This window comes from Lissotriton vulgaris, chromosome 8 (genome assembly GCF_964263255.1).
Source record: "Lissotriton vulgaris chromosome 8, aLisVul1.2, whole genome shotgun sequence".
In the NCBI taxonomy this organism is placed as follows: Eukaryota; Metazoa; Chordata; class Amphibia; order Caudata; family Salamandridae; genus Lissotriton; species Lissotriton vulgaris.
In genome coordinates, this window is record NC_141696.1 from 23,690,836 (window position 1) to 23,709,827 (window position 18,992).

Here is an 18,992-nt window from a genome sequence, read left to right on the forward strand (position 1 = left end):
GCCCCTCCCGCCCATTGTCATTCTGTCTGCCGCTGATTGCCACTTACTGAATGACAATGGGGCAGTCTGGGGGTGTGACACCATGTGGCGGCCTCCTCCTGCCTCAGGGTACAGAAGGGCATTCTGTACGATAAAAAGGAAAACGCCCACGCTGCAACGTTAGAAATCACTTCATTCAAAGAAGCCTGTAAAATAAGTTTAAAAGAACATGTTATCGTTCTCTCACTGTCCTGTCATTTTAGAACTGAAGTATTTTCAATATTGTATTCAACAAAGCCATGGTTCCTCCTTTTTTTTTTAAGGAACTAACAACCATTGACAAAGCCAATAGTCCTGGCTTGTTGAGGTGTAATGATACTTGCTGTATTATATATCTGGATGCAATGACAGAGACAACATAATACCAGTGAGGCGGAAGACTATGCTAAGCGCAGATGTTTAGCCTAGGCGTTTTAAGCTGCGCTCTTAATTACGTCAAACACTGAAGAGACCCCCCAGTTTTTTTACACCGCTTAAAGCACTGGAAACAACACCATGTTACAGTAACCTCACATCCTGGCACTGTGCATCATGCATGACTTCTACGTTTTCAGTCTGCCTATGTGCAGGGGCATAGTGAACTCTCCACCACCCCACCCCTTGCTGTAGTTTGTTCTTGATAGGCCTCTTCTGCCTGCAACTCTGCAAACAAAGGCTCAGCTCATAATGTGAAAAGGTGGGTGAGTCAATAAGTGAAGGAATGTCTGAATGGCTGGATAGATTACTGAAAGAATGAATGCATGAATGAAAGGGGGAATGGATAGATAATGAAAGAAAGGATAGATGGATGAGTGAATGAATGGAAGTACGGATGAGAGAAAAGGTAAATAGATGGATGTATGGGTGGAAGGGTAGATGTATGGGTGGAAGGGTAGATGGATGGGTAAAAGTGTGGATGGGTGTGTGAAAGGATGGATGGATGAGTGAAAGGGCAGCTGATGAGCGAGTGAATTGGTGGATGGGTGTGTGAAAGGATGGATGGGTGGATGAATGAAAGGGTAGATGATGGGCAAGTGAATGGGTGGATGGATGAATTGATAAGTGAAATGGTGAATGGATGGATGAATGAAAGGGTGGATGGATGGAGGGAAACATCATTTACACGCAACTTTTACCACGCAATGCTTTTACATCGCAACTTTTACAACGCAAACCATTACAACGCATTGCGCTGGGGGGCGCTCTAGGATAGGGAATAGTTTTAATTTACTATCCAACACCTTCCCTACTATCCACGGGGACTGGAGTTGGAATAGTAAATTAAACTATTCACTATCCAGCACCCCAAAGCGCTATGCGCTGTAAAGGCATGCGTTGTAAAACTTGTGATGTAAAAGCATGCGTGGTAAAAGCATGCGTTGTAATGTCATACACCCATGGATGGATTCATGAATGGATGAGTAAATGGGTGGGTCGATGGATGGATAAGTGAAAGGGGGATGGAGAGAGAAAGGGAGGATGAATGACTGAAAGGATGAATGGGTGGAAGGATAAATGACTGGGTGAATGGATGAGTAAGTGAATGGGTGGATGGATGAGTAAGTGAATGGATGGCTGGGTGGAAGAGTGGATGCATGGATGATTGTACAGATGGATGGGGTGAAAGGGTGGGTAGATGAATAATGGATGGATGAGTGAAAGGGTGTGTTGTAAAGGCATGCGTTGTAAAACTTGCGATGTAAAAGCATGCATGGTAAAAGCATGCGTTGTAATGTCATACATCCATGGATGGATTCATGAATGGATGAGTAAATGGGTGGGTAGATGGATGGATAAGTGAAAGGGGGATGGAGAGAGAAAGGGAGGATGAATGACTGAAAGGGTGAATGGGTGGAAGGATAAATGACTGGGTGAATGGATGAGTAAGTGAATGGGTGGATGGATGAGTAAGTGAATGGATGGCTGGGTGGAAGAGTGGATGCATGGATGATTGTACAGATGGATGGCGTGAAAGGGTGGGTAGATTAATAATGGATGGATGAGTGAAAGGGTGGATGGATGGAGGGATGGATGAGTGAAATGATGGACTGAAGGATATGTGGTGGATAGGTGTGCAAATGGTTGAATATGTTTGATATAGATGGGCACACAGATGGAAGGACAGACCTTTTTAGTGTAAATAAAAGGCTTGGAATACTGATTACGACAGACCAAACTCAATGTTCCATTTTCTCAGAGCGGGTCTCAGTACCAAAAGGTACTGAAAGCAGCAGCTGGCCTAAATAAGGGTTTGGGACCAGGCACTCTGTTGGGGAAAAAAACGATGGATTGGGATGCAGCCAAAGTGATTGCCCGTGGATGAGATTAATAATTCAAGCATTCCAACCAATATAATACCTTCATTGCGTCCCAAATACTTTAAGGAAGATAACAGGAGGTACACACCACCCACCCACCCACTGGTAAAAAAAATGATGGGGAGCCACGGCCAACTGCCGATTAGGTCTGGGGAGCCACAGGTCAAAAAAGTTTGGGAACCACTGGACTAGGCAGTTGTTCATGTCTCCTAATCGGTACCCAGCAATGTCAGCCATGGTTCGATGGAGGGCATGGAGCGGACTGTGGGTGTCCGTTAGGGACTATGAGAGGTCCCAGATAGGACTCAGACACCCACGTATGTCATCTAGTTTGTCTGCTTTGTGGTCAATACCCACTGTACCTGTTCAGCTAGCTGCTCCTTGCACACCAACACACGCCGTTGGAAGGCCATGTGGTCTTTGTGGGAGTCCTGGGAGGCAGTCGTTGTGGTGGGTGCTGGCTGCTGTGTGGTCTGGGCAGGGGGTTGGTTCTCCTTGTGGCAGCTGTACTGCTTTGCATCTGGAGGCGAGCAGCGGAGGCTGTCCATGAGCTGTAGGATGGCGTTGTGGTCGTAGGTCTGGTGGTCCTCTTCGACATCAGAGAAGAGAGGTTCAGACAGTTCTGCAGGAGGCGTTGTATTTCCCTCTGCAATGTGAAGGGGAGATGCGTTTTAACATTGTGTTAACATGTATGTTGACACATTGTACATGTTTACATTCAGACTGCGCAACAGTGCACATTGTGACTGTTTGGGAGGAGCTGCCTATTTGATGCGGAACAGTGGACATTTTGAAACCATCAAGGATGTGGGCTTGTACTTGTACATCGTCTCACATTTCCCTGCAATGCCAAATGCGGTTGGCCAGTTTCTACACACATGCGGCACCTGTTGTGTCCTGTGTTCTGTTGTGTGCGTGTTGCGATTTGTACCGCGTTGTAGTCAATGTTGATGTGCTCTGCCTGTTATGTGTGTACAGCATTTTGTGTGAGTCGGCCCTCCTGCTCTGATTTTGCTGCCCTTTCTCCCTTTCATGGGGTGTGCCTTTGACTTCTGTAGTTATACAGTTCTGAGAGCTTGCTTGCTTGGGGACAGTGGTCTTATGGTGGGAGTTGGGGGTCTCCGGCATGGTTTGTCCGCAGCTGTGCCCTACTTATGTGTGCATGTGTACCTTTGTGCCCTTCTCCCCCATCCACTCAGTCCCTGGTCGTTACTCACCCTGGGTCTGTTGTGACCGGTCCTTTCAAGCAGTGTCTGATCCCCCAACACCTGCCACCGTCTCCCCACTGATGACTGTGGACACCATTTCCTCCATCTCATCCAGGTCCTCCTGTCGCGCTGGACTGCCACCTCCAGTCTGCTTTGCTGCCTTCCGGTTGGCTGCGAGTTTGTTCTTTGTTTTCCGCTTCACATCATGCCAGCGCCTCTTCACCTTATCCATTGTCCTCTTCTGCACTCCGACTGCCTTCACCTTGTCCACGATGGCCTGCCATATTCCATTTTTAGTTGCCAATGATACAGTGGAGGTGATGAACAGTTGTTGATTGTGTTCTACCACCTCAATTATCAGGATCATGTTTTCCTGCGCACTGAATCGCTTCTCACTGCACTTCTTCTCCTTGGCCTTCCCTGACCCCGGTGTCCCAGGCTGTTCCACCGGGGTGCTTGTGAGGTCTGGTTGTCCCCTGAACTTGCTCCGTCTGCGTCCATTATGCTTCATTGTGGTTTGTCTTTTGTGGTTTTTTATGCACTTTTATAGTTGTTTTTCCCGCCTGACGTGTGTGAATTACAGGCCTGTGGAAGATTTTCACAGACTTCTTTATCGCGGTTAGGCCCCTCGCAACTTTCTCCGCATTAGGGTTTGTTTTTTTATCGCCATCCCGGTGAATTTTACGCAGACATTTTATGCGCTATCGTGGGACTATCGCATAGTCCCGCTATGTTGTGAATTGTACTTTAACACTGCGTTATTTTCCTGCAATATAGTGCGATATGCAAAGTTGCGATAAGTAAAACATGCGATTATTAACACACGTTCTTGAGAATATACCCCACAGTTTCGTGGTTTCAAATCAGCACTTCTACATTAGCACATATTTTTAACACCTCAAGCAATTGACATAAGTGCTACTTGACTCCAGTGATTGGTAACTTTTGGATGGCTAGTATTCTAATAGACTGAGCCCTATTGCCATTTACAAATATGATTAAAAAATTTCTGTGTTCCCCATTTTATTACCCTCCCCACAGTTTCCGGTCTTGGCAGAAAATTGTACTTTTATGTCAAGGGGATTTGCTAGTGCAAAAACAACAGTTGATGGACAGAATGCAGAACAATGTCATACATTCACCCCAGTACAGAGATCTAAGCCTAAATCCATAATTTTTTTGCTCACCATGGCATTCCAGTTTGAACCCAACCATATGCAAATCAGTCTTGACCCTGTGCCTCATGGGAACATTCCAGCCCGAACTGCTAAGCCAGGTTCTCCATGGACTGAAAAACAAGCATCCAAGAACCAGTTTTGAGGTTTCACCCCTTTTCAGCCTGAATATCTTGATTCCAGTGGCATGGAGAGCACGGGACCCACATCTGAGCATACCCGTCCCACTCGGGATGACAAATGCAAAAACAGCAGTTGATGGACAGAATGCAGAACAATGTCATACATTCACCCCAGTACAGAGATCTAGGCCTAAATCCATCATTTTTTTGCTCACCATGCCATTCCAGTTTGAACCCAGCCATATGCAAATCAGTCTTGACCCTGTGCCTCATGGGAACAGTCCAGCCCGAACTGCTAAGCCAGGTTCTCCCTGGACTGGAGACAAGCATCCAAGGACCAGTTTTGGGGTTTCACCCCTCTTCAGCCTGGATAGCTTGATTCCAGTGGCATGGAGAGCACAGGACTCACGTCTGAGCATACCCGTCCCACTCGGGGTGACAAATGCAAAAATAAGAGTTGATGGACAGAATGCAGCTTTGTTCGCCGTAAATTGGCAGGGTATGCTCAGACGTGAGACCCTTGCTCACTTTGCCACTGGATTCAAGCAATCCTGGCTGAAGACGGCTGGAATGCCAGAAACCGGTCCTAGGAAGCTTGTTTCCGGTCCAGGGAAGGCATGGCTTGGCAGTTCAGGCTGGACTGTTCCCATGAGGCACAGGGTCAAGGCTGATTTGCATATGGCCATGTCTGAACTGGGGTGGTGTGGAGTGCAAAAAAACGATGGATTTAGGCCCAGATCTCTGTACTGGGGTGAATGTATGACATTGTTCTGCATTCTGTCAATCAACTGTTGTTTTGCATTTGTCACCCCGAGTAGGATGGGTATGCTCAGACCTGAGTCCCATGCTCTCCACACCACTGGAGTCCAGCTATCCTGGCTGAAGAGGTGTGAAACCCCAAAACCGGTTTTAGGATGCTTGATTCCGGTCCAGGAAAGACATGGCTTGGCAGTTCGAGCTGGACTGTTCCCATGAGGCACAGGGTCAAGGCTGATTTGCATATGGCCATGTCTGAACTGGGGTGGTGTAGAGTGCAAAAAAACGATGGATTTAGGCCCAGATCTCTGTACTGGGGTGAATGTAAGACATTGTTCTGCATTATGTCCATCAACTGTTGTTTTGCAAGGGGATTTGCTAGAGCACTATCGTTTCCAGTTGGTGGCATCCATACGTGTCCCAGCTGAGTTCATTGATGAATAGGAGTGTCTTTAAAGCCCTGTGAACCTGACATGTTCATTCATTCTTTCATTTTCGTGGGAAGAGTTTCAGGCCACAGTAATTAAGGGGGAATCTTTTTACCACCATAAAAATGCAGGAATTTGTAAGCATTGCTTGAAGTTGGGGCTTTCCGTTTGATTGCACCATAGTGCCACAAGAGGCACAGGTGGCAGCCTCCCAGTGTTTGGGACCCTCTGAGGTCCAGGTGTGCCGCGTCACTTCCGGGAGAGGGGGTCGGGGTGAGGTACATATACCTCTCCCTGACCACTAGGCGCCCTCTTTGCCCACTACCCCGTAAGATAACCCCCGTAAGATAACCCACCAATGTTGGGATATTTGTAATGCTAATAAACCTGCAGGAGTTTTCTCCACAAAGAAGGTGTCTTGTCGGGTCATTGCCCTGGAAGAATGCTGTATGGGGGAGGGTGAGTGTTTGCCGATATTGGCACTATGTGCCTGTCCATGAAGCGGAGGTTATTAATGGCCCGGTCCCTCTCAGGGCTCTACGTGAGACTGTCGTGAGTTGACTGTCTCTGATAGGGTTGCGAGGCACTATCTCTCACATGAATTTCTCTAACTAGGCTGTCCATGACGGGTTGGCCAGAATCCTACTAGAGATATGACATTGCGGCCTGCCACGGATCGGGTTGTCACTGATGCCACTAAATGCGTAGACGGTTTCTTTTGGGACAGTCTCCGACATGACCCCTGCTTTCTACAGTCAGTAATACCACTGTAACTGGCTGTACTGTCATTAAAGATATTTTCTTTTCTGGGACATCAGGGACAGGGACTGTCATTGACAAGTCTGCCAGTAAAGGGGTGTTCACTGACCGTTCCGTCATTACCAGGACTCTCACTGCCAGGCTGTCTCTATTAGACTTAGTAACTGCAACTCTTGAGACTGTCTTCAATGGGGCAGTCACTCACTAAGTGGACTGGTGCAGCCAAGAGAGCCATTAACAAGGCTCAAGCTGAGACTGTAGCTGTCACTTTTGGAATGTCACTTCTAGGTCCATTACTTCCAGCTCTGCCACGAATGGGACTGTCCTTGCAGGCAACTGTCACTTACTGCTCTGGCACTGACTGGACAGCCACCTTCAGAGCTGTCACTGATGGTATGTCACACTAGTGCAGGCGGAACTGTCACTGACTGTCAGGGACTGTCACTAACTGCACTTCCTGGAACTGCTTCTAATGGGGGTGGGGGCTGTCTAAACTGTTATCAACTACCCATCCACCCCCCTTCCCGACAAACATCTGTCCTGAGTCCCTACTCTTGTGCGGTGGCCTTTTGCCCAGATAGCGCCCAGAGGTGAAGCGCTGATTGTGTACCCCTTCTTGTTTCTGCGTCATGGTGACATATAGCAGGCACAGGGTGGTTTCCTGAGAGACACCTTGGGTGTATAACGGTGAGCTGTGTAGCAAGGATTTCTCTGATACTGTTAATTTTGTAGGTGATGTCAGATGCTAATTCTTTTTCAGATATTCAAGATTGAGAGACAGGAGTGCATGGTGGAGAGAGCAGATTGTTGACTGTGCGTGGGACTGAAGCAAGAGGGTGGGTTTTTGGAAGTATTCTGATTCGTTGTTGTCTAGGGCTAAAAACAATTTAGCTGGTGCAATTCTTTTTCTTCAGGATTTTCAGTGTAATACTTAATGTGATTTATGAAGATGTGTTTGCACCTTGGTTTTCAAAGAAAGGATGCTCGGTGAGACGTGCACCTGTTGGTGTGACGCAGAAGAAGCCTGTGCATAGAGGACAGTTTGAGTACAAGGCATTTTTAAGGGTACACTCAAATAGCTTGAATGACATAGTTGCTGCTGCAGAAGGTAGTTGCGGATATGGGATATAGTTTAGGACAGCACGGAGGGAGCTAGGAAGCTGTTTCCTTTTAGAGTTGGATTTGGATGCAACAAAGGGAAGGGATGGAGAGATACTGATCAGAATTTGTATGAATGTATGGTCAGATGTGTATTAAAATGTAAAAATGATACTACAACAGAATGTGCTGCATTATGAGGCATAATTTGTCATTTCTTGTTGCTTCATTGAGCCAACACTTCTGCATAATGTGGTCCTCCGATGGCACACAATTCCAGTGACTCTGATTGAATGACACAGATTGTGACATAGACACAAGCAAGACACATAATCGGAAACACAGACACCAGCCCTCCTCACACAAACACACTCGCACTAATATCACACACATCACTATCACACAACACAACAGTCACGCAGTCCAACACCACTTTGGGGTACCAGTGTTATAGCCAGGGCCACAGGATTTATTCGATGCTGCTGCGTTTTAGGCATAATTATGGATTTGATACCTTAGCTATATAATCCATCATTTACAGCCTAAGTTGAAGATTTTAACAAAAACCATCAGAAAAAGGAACAAATGTTAGTAAAAATGCAGTAATATGTGGCTGCACAGTGGAAGGCTCTTCGCATAGTGTTAACATGTGTAAAAAATGACATAATAATGAAATACTACCCTGCATTACACTGTAAAATGTAGTCAACCCTTCTGCATAATTTGGTGCTTCCTGACTGCTCTTCCAGTCCTTGAGAGAGGTGGAGAGAAGCAAAGGCGAGAGAAGGGATGGTAATACGGGTCATTCAATCAATCAATCAATCAATGCATTTGTAGAGTGTGCTACTCATCCGTGAGGGTCTCAATGTGCTATTGGGGTGGAGAAAGCAGCTTCTGGTCAAACAGTTAGTGGTGATGTGGCTGTGGCGAGGTGGTCCGAGGATAAGGCGTGCTGAGGCATTTTGCATGCGTTGGTGTCTCTTCTGGAGTGTGGCCGTAGTTCCTGCGTAGTGGACGTTGCGGTAGTCCAGCACGCTGCTTACGTGGGCCTGTGTGACTGTTCTTCTGGTTTCAGTGGGGATCCATCTGTAGATCTTGTGGAGCATGCGGAGGGTGTTGAAGCAGGAGGAGGAACAACGTTGACTTGCTGGGTCATAAAGAGCGTTGAGTTCAAGATGAACCCCAGGTTTCATGCGTGGTGGGTGGGTGTCGGGACATCTCCCAGCGTGGTCGGCCACCAGGAGTCATCCCATTCAGAAGGGGTGGAGCCAAGGATGAGGATCTCCGTCTTGTCCAAGTTAAGTTTCAGCCGGATGGTCTTCATCCATTCTGCAACAGCCTTTATTCCCTCGTGTAGGTTGGATTTGCCGGTGTCAGGGTCCTTGGTGAGGGAGAGGATAAGTTGGCTGTCGTAGGCATATGAGACGATGTTGAGGTGGTTTGCTCGGGCGATGTTGGCGAGAGGTGTCATGTAGATGTTGAAAAGGGTAGGGCTGAGGGATGATCCTTGGGGTACGCCACAGGTTATCGTGGTGGCTTCGGATTGAAAGGGGGGGAGGAAGACTCTCTGGGCTCTGCCGGTGAGGAAGGAGGTGATCCAGTCCAGGGTTTTGTCTCGGATCCCTGCGTTGTAGAGGCGTGTGCAGAGGGTGTAGTGGTAGACGGTATTGAAGGCAGCCAAGAGGTCCAGGAGGATGAGTGCAGTGGCTTTGCCATTGTCCAGTATGGTCCTGATGTCGTTGGTGGCGGCGATGAGGGCGGTTTCAGTTCTGTGATTGATGCAAAAACAAGATTGGGAGGGGTCCAGGACTTTGTTCTCCTCCAGGAAATGGGTCAATTGTCTGTTGGCGGTCTTCTCGATGACTTTCGCCTGGAACGGGAGTGGGAGATGGGTCGGAAGTTTTTGAGGTCGTTAGGTTCTGCCTTGGGTTTCTTGAGAATGGTGTTGATCTCGGCATGTTTCCAGCCTTCTGGAAAGGTGGCAGTCTCAAAGGAGCTGTTAATGATGTTTCGGAGTTGGGGTGCGATAATGGAGCTTGCCTTGTGGAAGATGTGGTGGGGACAAGGGTCGGAAGGTGAGCCGGAATGGATGGTGTTCATGATTTTGATGGTGTCTTCGTCGTTGACGTTGTGCCAGGAGAGCAGAAGGTTGTGTGTTTGGTGGGTGTTGAGTTGGGGGTGTCGGCGTCTGCCGTCTGCATCTGGGTGTCGAAGCTGTTGTGCATGTCTGCGATCTTGCGGTTGAAGAAGGCAACCAGGGAGTCGCAGAGTTCTTGTTATGGTAGAACGTCATTGAGGCAGGAGCTGGGGGTGGCGAGTTATTTCACGGATGTTGAACAGCTCTTTGCTGTTGTGTGCATTGTTGTTGATGCGTTCCTTGAAGGAGGTTCTTTTGGTGGAACGGATGAGTTGGTGGTGTTTGCGTCTGGCGTTCATGAGTGTAGCATGGTTGTCTGGTGTCTGGTCATTGCGCCACAGCTTCTCGAGTCTTCTGCAGGTGTGCTTGGAGTTCTGGAGGTCGGCGTTGAACCATATGGCTCTTGTGTTGATGCACCTGTTGGAAGGTTTTCTAATCGGCGCGAAGGTGTTGGTGTAGTCGTTGATCCATTGTCTGAAATTCTTGGCTGCTGCGTCGGTCTCAAAGGGCTCAGGTTGTTACGAGTAGTCCTCAGGATCGGTTTGTTGATAGGTAAGCCCACCTCTGAATCTAGCCAACACCTGAAGAGCTTTTATAGCACAGAGTGTTGACCGGATTGAGTGAGGGGTAATAAAAAATAAGGAATAGTCAGGAAGGAAAGGATGGGGACAGCAGGGAGGGAGATCTGGAAGACACAAACAAACACAAGCATAAGACACAATCACTACACAGTAGTTGGGCAACTTATATCCCTATTCCTCTAAGAATTCATACCTGTAAAAGAAAAGGATGTGAAGAGGCACGTAGGGTTTGTAGCTGCAGTAACTATATAGATACAGAAGATATATGTCAGCAATACATATTCCAAGGAAACAGATAACACAATGCTCGGTATGACAGCTCAGTTCCAGCACTAAACACCTACCTATATAAGACTCCAATAAACCTCACAGGGGTAGAGTGTACTCCACACCTCCTAATCCCCTGTTAATAGAGAAGCCAAACAACAAGTTACATACATGTACAGATAAACGTTTATACTCCGATGCTCTTTCACACAGGTGTTTGTTATATCTCAAGAGTACTTCTGAGAATTCCAATGAGGGAACCCCCCAACTAATGCCTCTTAGCTGGGTTCCAAAATAGTTATAATGTCAACAAAGAATTAGCACTCCGAAATGAGTAACTATCCAACGTTCGATAGTCACAACTCAAATCACCGCCGTTGGCCGACAATACCAACCGGGACAAATCCCAAAAATGAATCCCCAAAGCAAAACACCAGAACAAAATCAGGTCTCTAGATGCGCCTTACCGCTGGAGAAGGATAAGCATCAAACCGCCACTGTTAGAAGTACGTAGCGCCGCGGTACACCAACTCTTACCCCACCAGCTTCACAGGAAACTCCAAGAACGAGCCAGGCTACTGGTCCGGAATTACCGACAACTCGCTCCAGCCGCCATTCCCTTCTTATTGCATCTCGGAAGCAAGATGCGCCGCAAGGGACGCCGGGAGTTGTAGTCTTGTCCCGGAGGATGCCGGGATTGGTAGTTCGCGGTACTTCCGCGATCGTAACAATACATCCCTCTCTCAACCAGGAGGACGGGGGCCAGGCTCCAACGGACACCTCCTATGGAACGCAGACACCAACCTCGGAGCATGGACCCCCAGAGCAGGTTCCCAGGAGTTCTCTTCAGGTCTCTACCCCTTCCAGGACACCAGATACCACAACTTACTCCTACTGTAACAGGAGTCTAGAATACGACGTACCACATACTCTTCCTCACCATGCACCAATACAGGAGGAGGACGGGACTGGCCCTTCGACACAGAAGGTTTCAGCAAAGACACATGGAACACAGGATGGATGCGGAGATGGGAAGGGAGCTTCAGCTTCACAGCCACAGGATTGACCCGTTTCAACAATCTGTAAAGACCAATGTATTTAGGGTTGAACACACTGTGTTTCCTGAAGCGCAAGTTCCTGGTAGACAACCATACCTCGTCCCCTACACCATATAAAGGTCCTTGCTTCCGATGTTTATCTGCCGCAGCCTTATACTTGCTTTTCACCTCTCTCAGGTTGTCTTGCGCCTTAACCGACGTCTCCTTAATGTGTGCCACTCTATGAACCACACCAGGAAGCAAAGAGTTGGTTTCAGGTTGCACAAATGGAAGGAAACGTGGATGCCTGCCGTACAGACAGTAGAACGGAGAGATCTTAGTGGAACCATGTGTGGCATTATTATAGGCCACCTCCGCCAACCATAAATACTCCACCCAGTTCTCCTTGTCAGTGTCCACGTAACATCTCAGATACTGCTTAAGGGTTTGGTTCAACCGCTCTGTTTGTCCATCAGTCTGCGGGTGAAAACTGGTGGAGAGAGCTGACTCAATATGCAAAGAAGAACACCATGTCTTCCAAAATTGGGCCGTGAACTGCGACCCTCTGTCAGAAACTATGACGCTCGGCAATCCATGTAGCCTCACCACATTGACCATCAGCATGTGTGCCAGCTGACCCGCCGAAGGTACTTGTTTACAGGCCACAAAGTACCCCATCTTGGACAGGTAATCAACCACCACCATTATGGTGGTGCAACCTTTGTCAGCGGGAAGGCCGATGATGAAGTCCACTGAGATCCGATCCCAAGGATTCGTTGGAGTAGGTAGAGGCTGCAGCAACCCCTGTGGACAGCCATGGTTCGATTTCATCCTAGCGCATTGAGCACAAGAAGTCACCCAACGCCCCACATCAGGGCTCACCGAAGGCCACCAGAATTGTCTTAATACACGTTCCAACGTCTTAGCCACCCCCAGATGTCCTGCGCTAGGCGATTCATGGCACCAGATGTATACCTGCCTTCTCAGAGCACGAGTCGGGATCAGCAACCGGTTATGGAACATTGGCAGGCCCCCATACAATCTCCATTCCCGATGGCTACCCAACCATTTCTTCCAGCCAAAAGAGTTCACTCCCTGCCGAACGCCACTCAAGAAGGCATCAGGCTGCAATACACACACCACCTTCTCTGGAGACACGATGCTCGCCTCAGCCTTTTCCTCATTTGAACTGCACGTTGACTGGCGCGTCAGAGCGTCAGCCTTCCTATTGTCAGCACCCGGGCGGAAGGTGATGATGAAATTGAATCCGGAGAAAAACATCATCCACCGGAGCTGTCTGGGAGATAAATGACGTGCCGCAGACATGAACTGCAAATTCCGATGGTCAGAATAAACAGTGACCACATGTCTAGCGCCCATGAGGAAGTGGCGCCATTCCTGAAACACGTCACGTATGGCCAGCAACTCCTTTTCCGCTATGTGGTAGTTCAACTCCGCCAGATTCAACTTTCGTGACATGTACGCCACGGGTGTAACTGACCAGTGTCTGAATTTCGTTGCGACAAGACCGCCCCTATCGCCACCTCCGAAGCGTCCGCCTCCACAATATAGGGCTTGCCTGGGTCAGGGTGTGATAACACCGGGGCTGTTACGAAGGCTTCCTTAAGGGACGAAAAGGCGGATTGTGCCTCTTCAGACCACACAAACCTTTTACCTTTCTTTAGCAGATGTGTAATAGGCGCCACCAACCTCGAAAACTGGTTTATGAAACGCCTATAAAAGTTGGCGAAACCCATGAAGCATTGTACATCCCTCACACAAGTTGGAACAGGTCAATCCTTTACCGCCGCCACCTTCCTGTCCGCCATTTCTTGACCTTTCGGGCTCAGCATCACACCTAGGAATTCCACCACCCGTACGTGAAAGTCGCTCTTGCGGATCTTGCAGTATAGATGGTTAGACTGCAAGATGGTGAGCACACTAGCGACATGTTGGGAATGTAGTTCCTCTGATTCGGAATATACCAGAATGTCATCAATATAGACAATGGCATAACGGTCCAGGATGTCCCGGAACACATCATTCAAAAAGAATTGGAATGCCGCAGGGGCGTTACAGAGCCCGAAAGGCATTACTCGGTACTCAAACAACCCATATCTTGTTTTGAACGCTGTCTTCCACTCATCCCCGCTACGCATGCGGACCAAGTGATACGCCCCCTTTAGATCTAATTTCGTGAATACCTTAGCCTTCTTCACTTGTTCTAATAATACACTGATCAAAGGCAAAGGGTACCGATTTTTGATCGTTATGGCGTTCAATGCACGAAAGTCCACACATGCGCGCAGCTCACCATTGGCCTTAGGAATGAAAAAGAGAGGCGAGGCCGCAGGGGATTTGGATGGGCGGATAAACCCCAGAGCTAACAGCTTGTCCAAGTATTCCCGAAGATGCAGGTTTTCGGGCTCTGTTAGTGCATAAATCCTACCACACGGAATAGAGGCACCTGGAACCAGATCTATTTGACAGTCGTACTGTCTATGCGGTGGTAACCCCTCAGCTTGTTCTTCGTTAAATACCTGACTAAACGACTGATATTCAACAGGGAGTTGTACACTTTTTTCCGCTGCGGTGGCAATACAGGACCCCCCCAACAACCCCTGAACTGGTCTCATCGAGTCCTGAAAACAATGAAGCAGACAAAACTCAGAAGTCATCTGCACTTTTCTCGTGTCCCAGTCTATCTTCGGGTTATGTTTTTCCAACCAGGGTAGACCAAAAATGATGCCATACTGAGGAGCCCTGATTACACCAAAAGTAAGCATCTCTTCATGCTTGTCCTCCAACCGTACCTCGATTGCTTCGGTTTCAAAACTGATCGGACCCATGCTCAACTTCCTCCCATCCACAGCATACACCTCTTCTGGTTTTTCTTTAGGAACCAAACCTATACCTAGACGTGTAGCTTCTTGCAGATCAATGAACATGCCCGTTGCCCTGGAATCCACCATGGCTGAGGCTTCTATCGCTTTCCCAGCCAACATAAGTACAATGGACACATACAGATGATTAGACACATACTGTACTCTATTACTCAATGAAGGGACGTATTGAGGAATCCAAGAAACCCCTTCCTGTTTCCTAGAGTCTGCTAGTTTTCCGATGCCTTATCTGCATCCGCAGCAGCCACTCGGCTACTCTTGAATCGATTCGATTTAGGCTTCACAGGGCATTCCCTTACATAGTGGCCCTTCTTGCCACAATATAAACAAAGGCCCTGTTTACGCCTCGATTCCCTTTCAGAGGGTGTCAAGGCTGTTCTCACCGCCCCTATGTCCATAGGCTCAGAGGAAGAACCCAAACTGGTTTCCTTAGAAGTATGTGCCTCTACCACAGGTTTCTTTCTGTTATCCCCCTTTCTCTCACCCAGCCTATGGTCAAGACGCAAGGCCAAATTAATCAATGCCTCACAAGTAGTAGGCTGAGGGTCAATTTGGGCAATCACGTCTTTAAGTTCATCATTCAACCCCTGATGAAACAAAGATGCCTGTTTATTTTCGGGCCATGTGGTTTCCGTTACCAAGCGCCTAAAAGCATTCAAATATGTCACAAGATCCTTCTTTCCTTGTCTTAGTTCCAATAATTCCCTATCCGCCGTATAGGAATCTGCCCTTCTGTCGAAGACTCATAGGAATTCTGTTTTGAAGGCCTCCCAATCATGCAACAGAGGATCGTTGCGGTTTACTAGGGGGACAGCCCATTGCGCAGCATTGCCTGCTAAATAAGAAATAAGAAAGGCCATCTTCGCCTGATTAGTGGGAAAAGATCTAGGCTTACAGGAATAGTGCAACGCTATCTGTGTGAGAAACACCTGCACCTTATCCGAATCCCCACAAAACCTTTCCGGTGAAGCCAAGGGGACTGATACAGGCATTTCTACCACAACTGCTTGAGGTGGTGGCGTACCCCCTGCATCAAACGGATTGCTTTGAACCACATCAACACGTGCCCTTAAATCTGCTGTTTCTAGCAGAGATGCAGCTACCTCTAACTGCAATGCGCCTAAGGCCTCGATCACATCCTCTAAAGTGGCCATACCAGCACAACCCGACCGGGAGGACAAGAATTCGTGGGTCGGTAATTCTGTTACGAGTAGTCCTCAGGATCGGTTTGTTGATAGGTAAGCCCACCTCTGAATCTAGCCAACACCTGAAGAGCTTTTATAGCACAGAGTGTTGACCGGATTGAGTGAGGGGTAATAAAAAATAAGGAATAGTCAGGAAGGAAAGGATGGGGACAGCAGGGAGGGAGATCTGGAAGACACAAACAAACACAAGCATAAGACACAATCACTACACAGTAGTTGGGCAACTTATATCCCTATTCCTCTAAGAATTCATACCTGTAAAAGAAAAGATAATGCCTTGAGGATGTGAAGAGGCACGTAGGGTTTGTAGATGCAGTAACTATATAGATACAGAAGATATATGTCAGCAATACATATTCCAAGGAAACAGATAACACAATGCTCGGTATGACAGCTCAGTTCCAGCACTAAGCACCTACCTATATAAGACTCCACTAAACCTCACAGGGGTAGAGTGTACTCCACACCTCCTAATCCCCTGTTAATAGAGAAGCCAAAGAACAAGTTACATACATGTACAGATAAACGTTTATACTCCGATGCTCTTTCACACAGGTGTTTGTTATATCTCAAGAGTACTTCTGAGAATTCCAATGAGGGAACCCCCCAACTAATGCCTCTTAGCTGGTTTCCAAAATAGTTATAATGTCAACAAAGAATTAGCACTCCGAAATGAGTAACTATCCAACGTTTGATAGTCACAACTCAAATCACCGCCGTTGGCCGACAATACCAACCGGGACAAATCCCAAAAATGAATCCCCAAAGCAAAACACCAGAACAAAATCAGGTCTGTAGATGCGCCTTACCGCTGGAGAAGGATAAGCATCAAACCGCCGCTGTTAGAAGTACGTAGCGCCGCGGTACACCAACTCTTACCCCACCAGCTTCACAGGAAACTCCAAGAACGAGACAGGCGACTGGTCCGGAATTACCGACAACTCGCTCCAGCCGCCATTCCCTTCTTATTGCATCTCGGAAGCGAGATGCGCCGCAAGGGACGCCGGGAGTTGTAGTCTTGTCCCGGAGGATGCCGGGATTGGTAGTTCGCGGTACTTCCGCGATCGTAACAATACATCCCTCTCTCAACCACGAGGACGGGGGCCAGGCTTCAACGGACACCTCCTATGGAACGCAGACACCAACCTCGGAGCATGGACCCCCAGAGCAGGTTCCCAGGAGTTCTCTTCAGGTCTGTACCCCTTCCAGGACACCAGATACCACAACTTACTCCTCCTGTAACAGGAGTCTAGAATACGACGTACCACATACTCTTCCTCACCATGCACCAATACAGGAGGAGGACGGGACTGGCCCTTCGACACAGAAGGTTTCAGCAAAGACACATGGAACACAGGATGGATGCGGAGATGGGAAGGGAGCTTCAGCTTCACAGCCACAGGATTGACCCGTTTCAACACTCTGTAAAGACCAATGTATCTAGGGTTGAACACACTGTGTTTCCTGAAGCGCAAGTTCCTGGTAGACAACCATACCTCGTCCCCTACACCATATAAAGGTCCTTGCTTCCGATGTTTATCTGCCGCAGCCTTATACTTGCTTTTCACCTCTCTCAGGTTGTCTTGCGCCTTAACCGACGTCTCCTTAATGTGTGCCACTCTATGAACCACACCAGGAAGCAAAGAGTTGGTTTCAGGTTGCACAAATGGAAGGAAACGTGGATGCCTGCCGTACAGACAGTAGAACGGAGAGATCTTAGTGGAACCATGTGTGGCATTATTATAGGCTACCTCCGCCAACCATAAATACTCCACCCAGTTCTCCTTGTCAGTGTCCACGTAACATCTCAGATACTGCTTAAGGGTTTGGTTCAACCGCTCTGTTTGTCCATCAGTCTGCGGGTGAAAACTGGTGGAGAGAGCTGACTCAATATGCAACGAAGAACACCATGTCTTCCAAAATTGGGCCGTGAACTGCGACCCTCTGTCAGAAACTATGACGCTCGGCAATCCATGTAGCCTCACCACATTGACCATCAGCATGTGTGCCAGCTGACCCGCCGAAGGTACTTGTTTACAGGCCACAAAGTGCCCCATCTTGGACAGGTAATCAAACCACCACCATTATGGTGGTGCAACCTTTGTCAGCGGGAAGGCCGATGATGAAGTCCACTGAGATCCGATCCCAAGGATTCGTTGGAGTAGGTAGAGGCTGCAGCAACCCCTGTGGACAGCCATGGTTCGATTTCATCCTAGCGCATTGAGCACAAGAAGTCACCCAACGCCCCACATCAGGGCTCACCGAAGGCCACCAGAATTGTCTTAATACACGTTCCAACGTCTTAGCCACCCCCAGATGTCCTGCGCTAGGCGATTCATGGCACCAGATGTATACCTGCCTTCTCAGAGCACGAGTCGGGATCAGCAACCGGTTATGGAACATTGGCAGGCCCCCATACAATCTCCATTCCCGATGGCTACCCAACCATTTCTTCCAGCCAAAAGAGTTCACTCCCTGCCGAACGCCACTCAAGAAGGCATCAGGCTGCAATACACACACCACCTTCTCTGGAGACACGATGCTCGCCTCAGCCTTTTCCTCATTTGAACTGCACGTTGACTGGCGCGTCAGAGCGTCAGCCTTCCTATTGTCAGCACCCGGGCGGAAGGTGATGATGAAATTGAATCCGGAGAAAAACATCATCCACCGGAGCTGTCTGGGAGATAAATGACGTGCCGCAGACATGAACTGCAAATTCCGATGGTCAGAATAAACAGTGACCACATGTCTAGCGCCCATGAGGAAGTGGCGCCATTCCTGAAACGCGTCACGTATGGCCAGCAACTCCTTTTCCGCTATGTGATAGTTCAACTCCGCCGGATTCAACTTTCGTGACATGTAGGCCACGGGGTGTAACTGACCAGTGTCTGAATTTCGTTGCGACAAGACCGCCCCTATCGCCACCTCCGAAGCGTCCGCCTCCACAATATAGGGCTTGCCTGGGTCAGGGTGTGATAAC

At 48.3% G+C, this 18,992-nt stretch overlaps 1 protein-coding gene across 1 annotated transcript in view; it reads right to left on the reverse strand.

Moving 5' to 3' along the window:
- The window catches only part of LOC147693276 (uncharacterized), a 46,628-nt gene extending 33,245 nt beyond the window's left edge, over window positions 1–13,383 (reverse strand). The window contains 2 exon segments of the mRNA XM_086935887.1: window positions 2,699–2,982; window positions 11,757–13,383. Coding sequence (XP_086792013.1) covers window positions 2,699–2,982; window positions 11,757–13,383 — 1,911 coding nt within the window.
- Window positions 13,384–18,992: the final 5,609 nt, after the last annotated feature.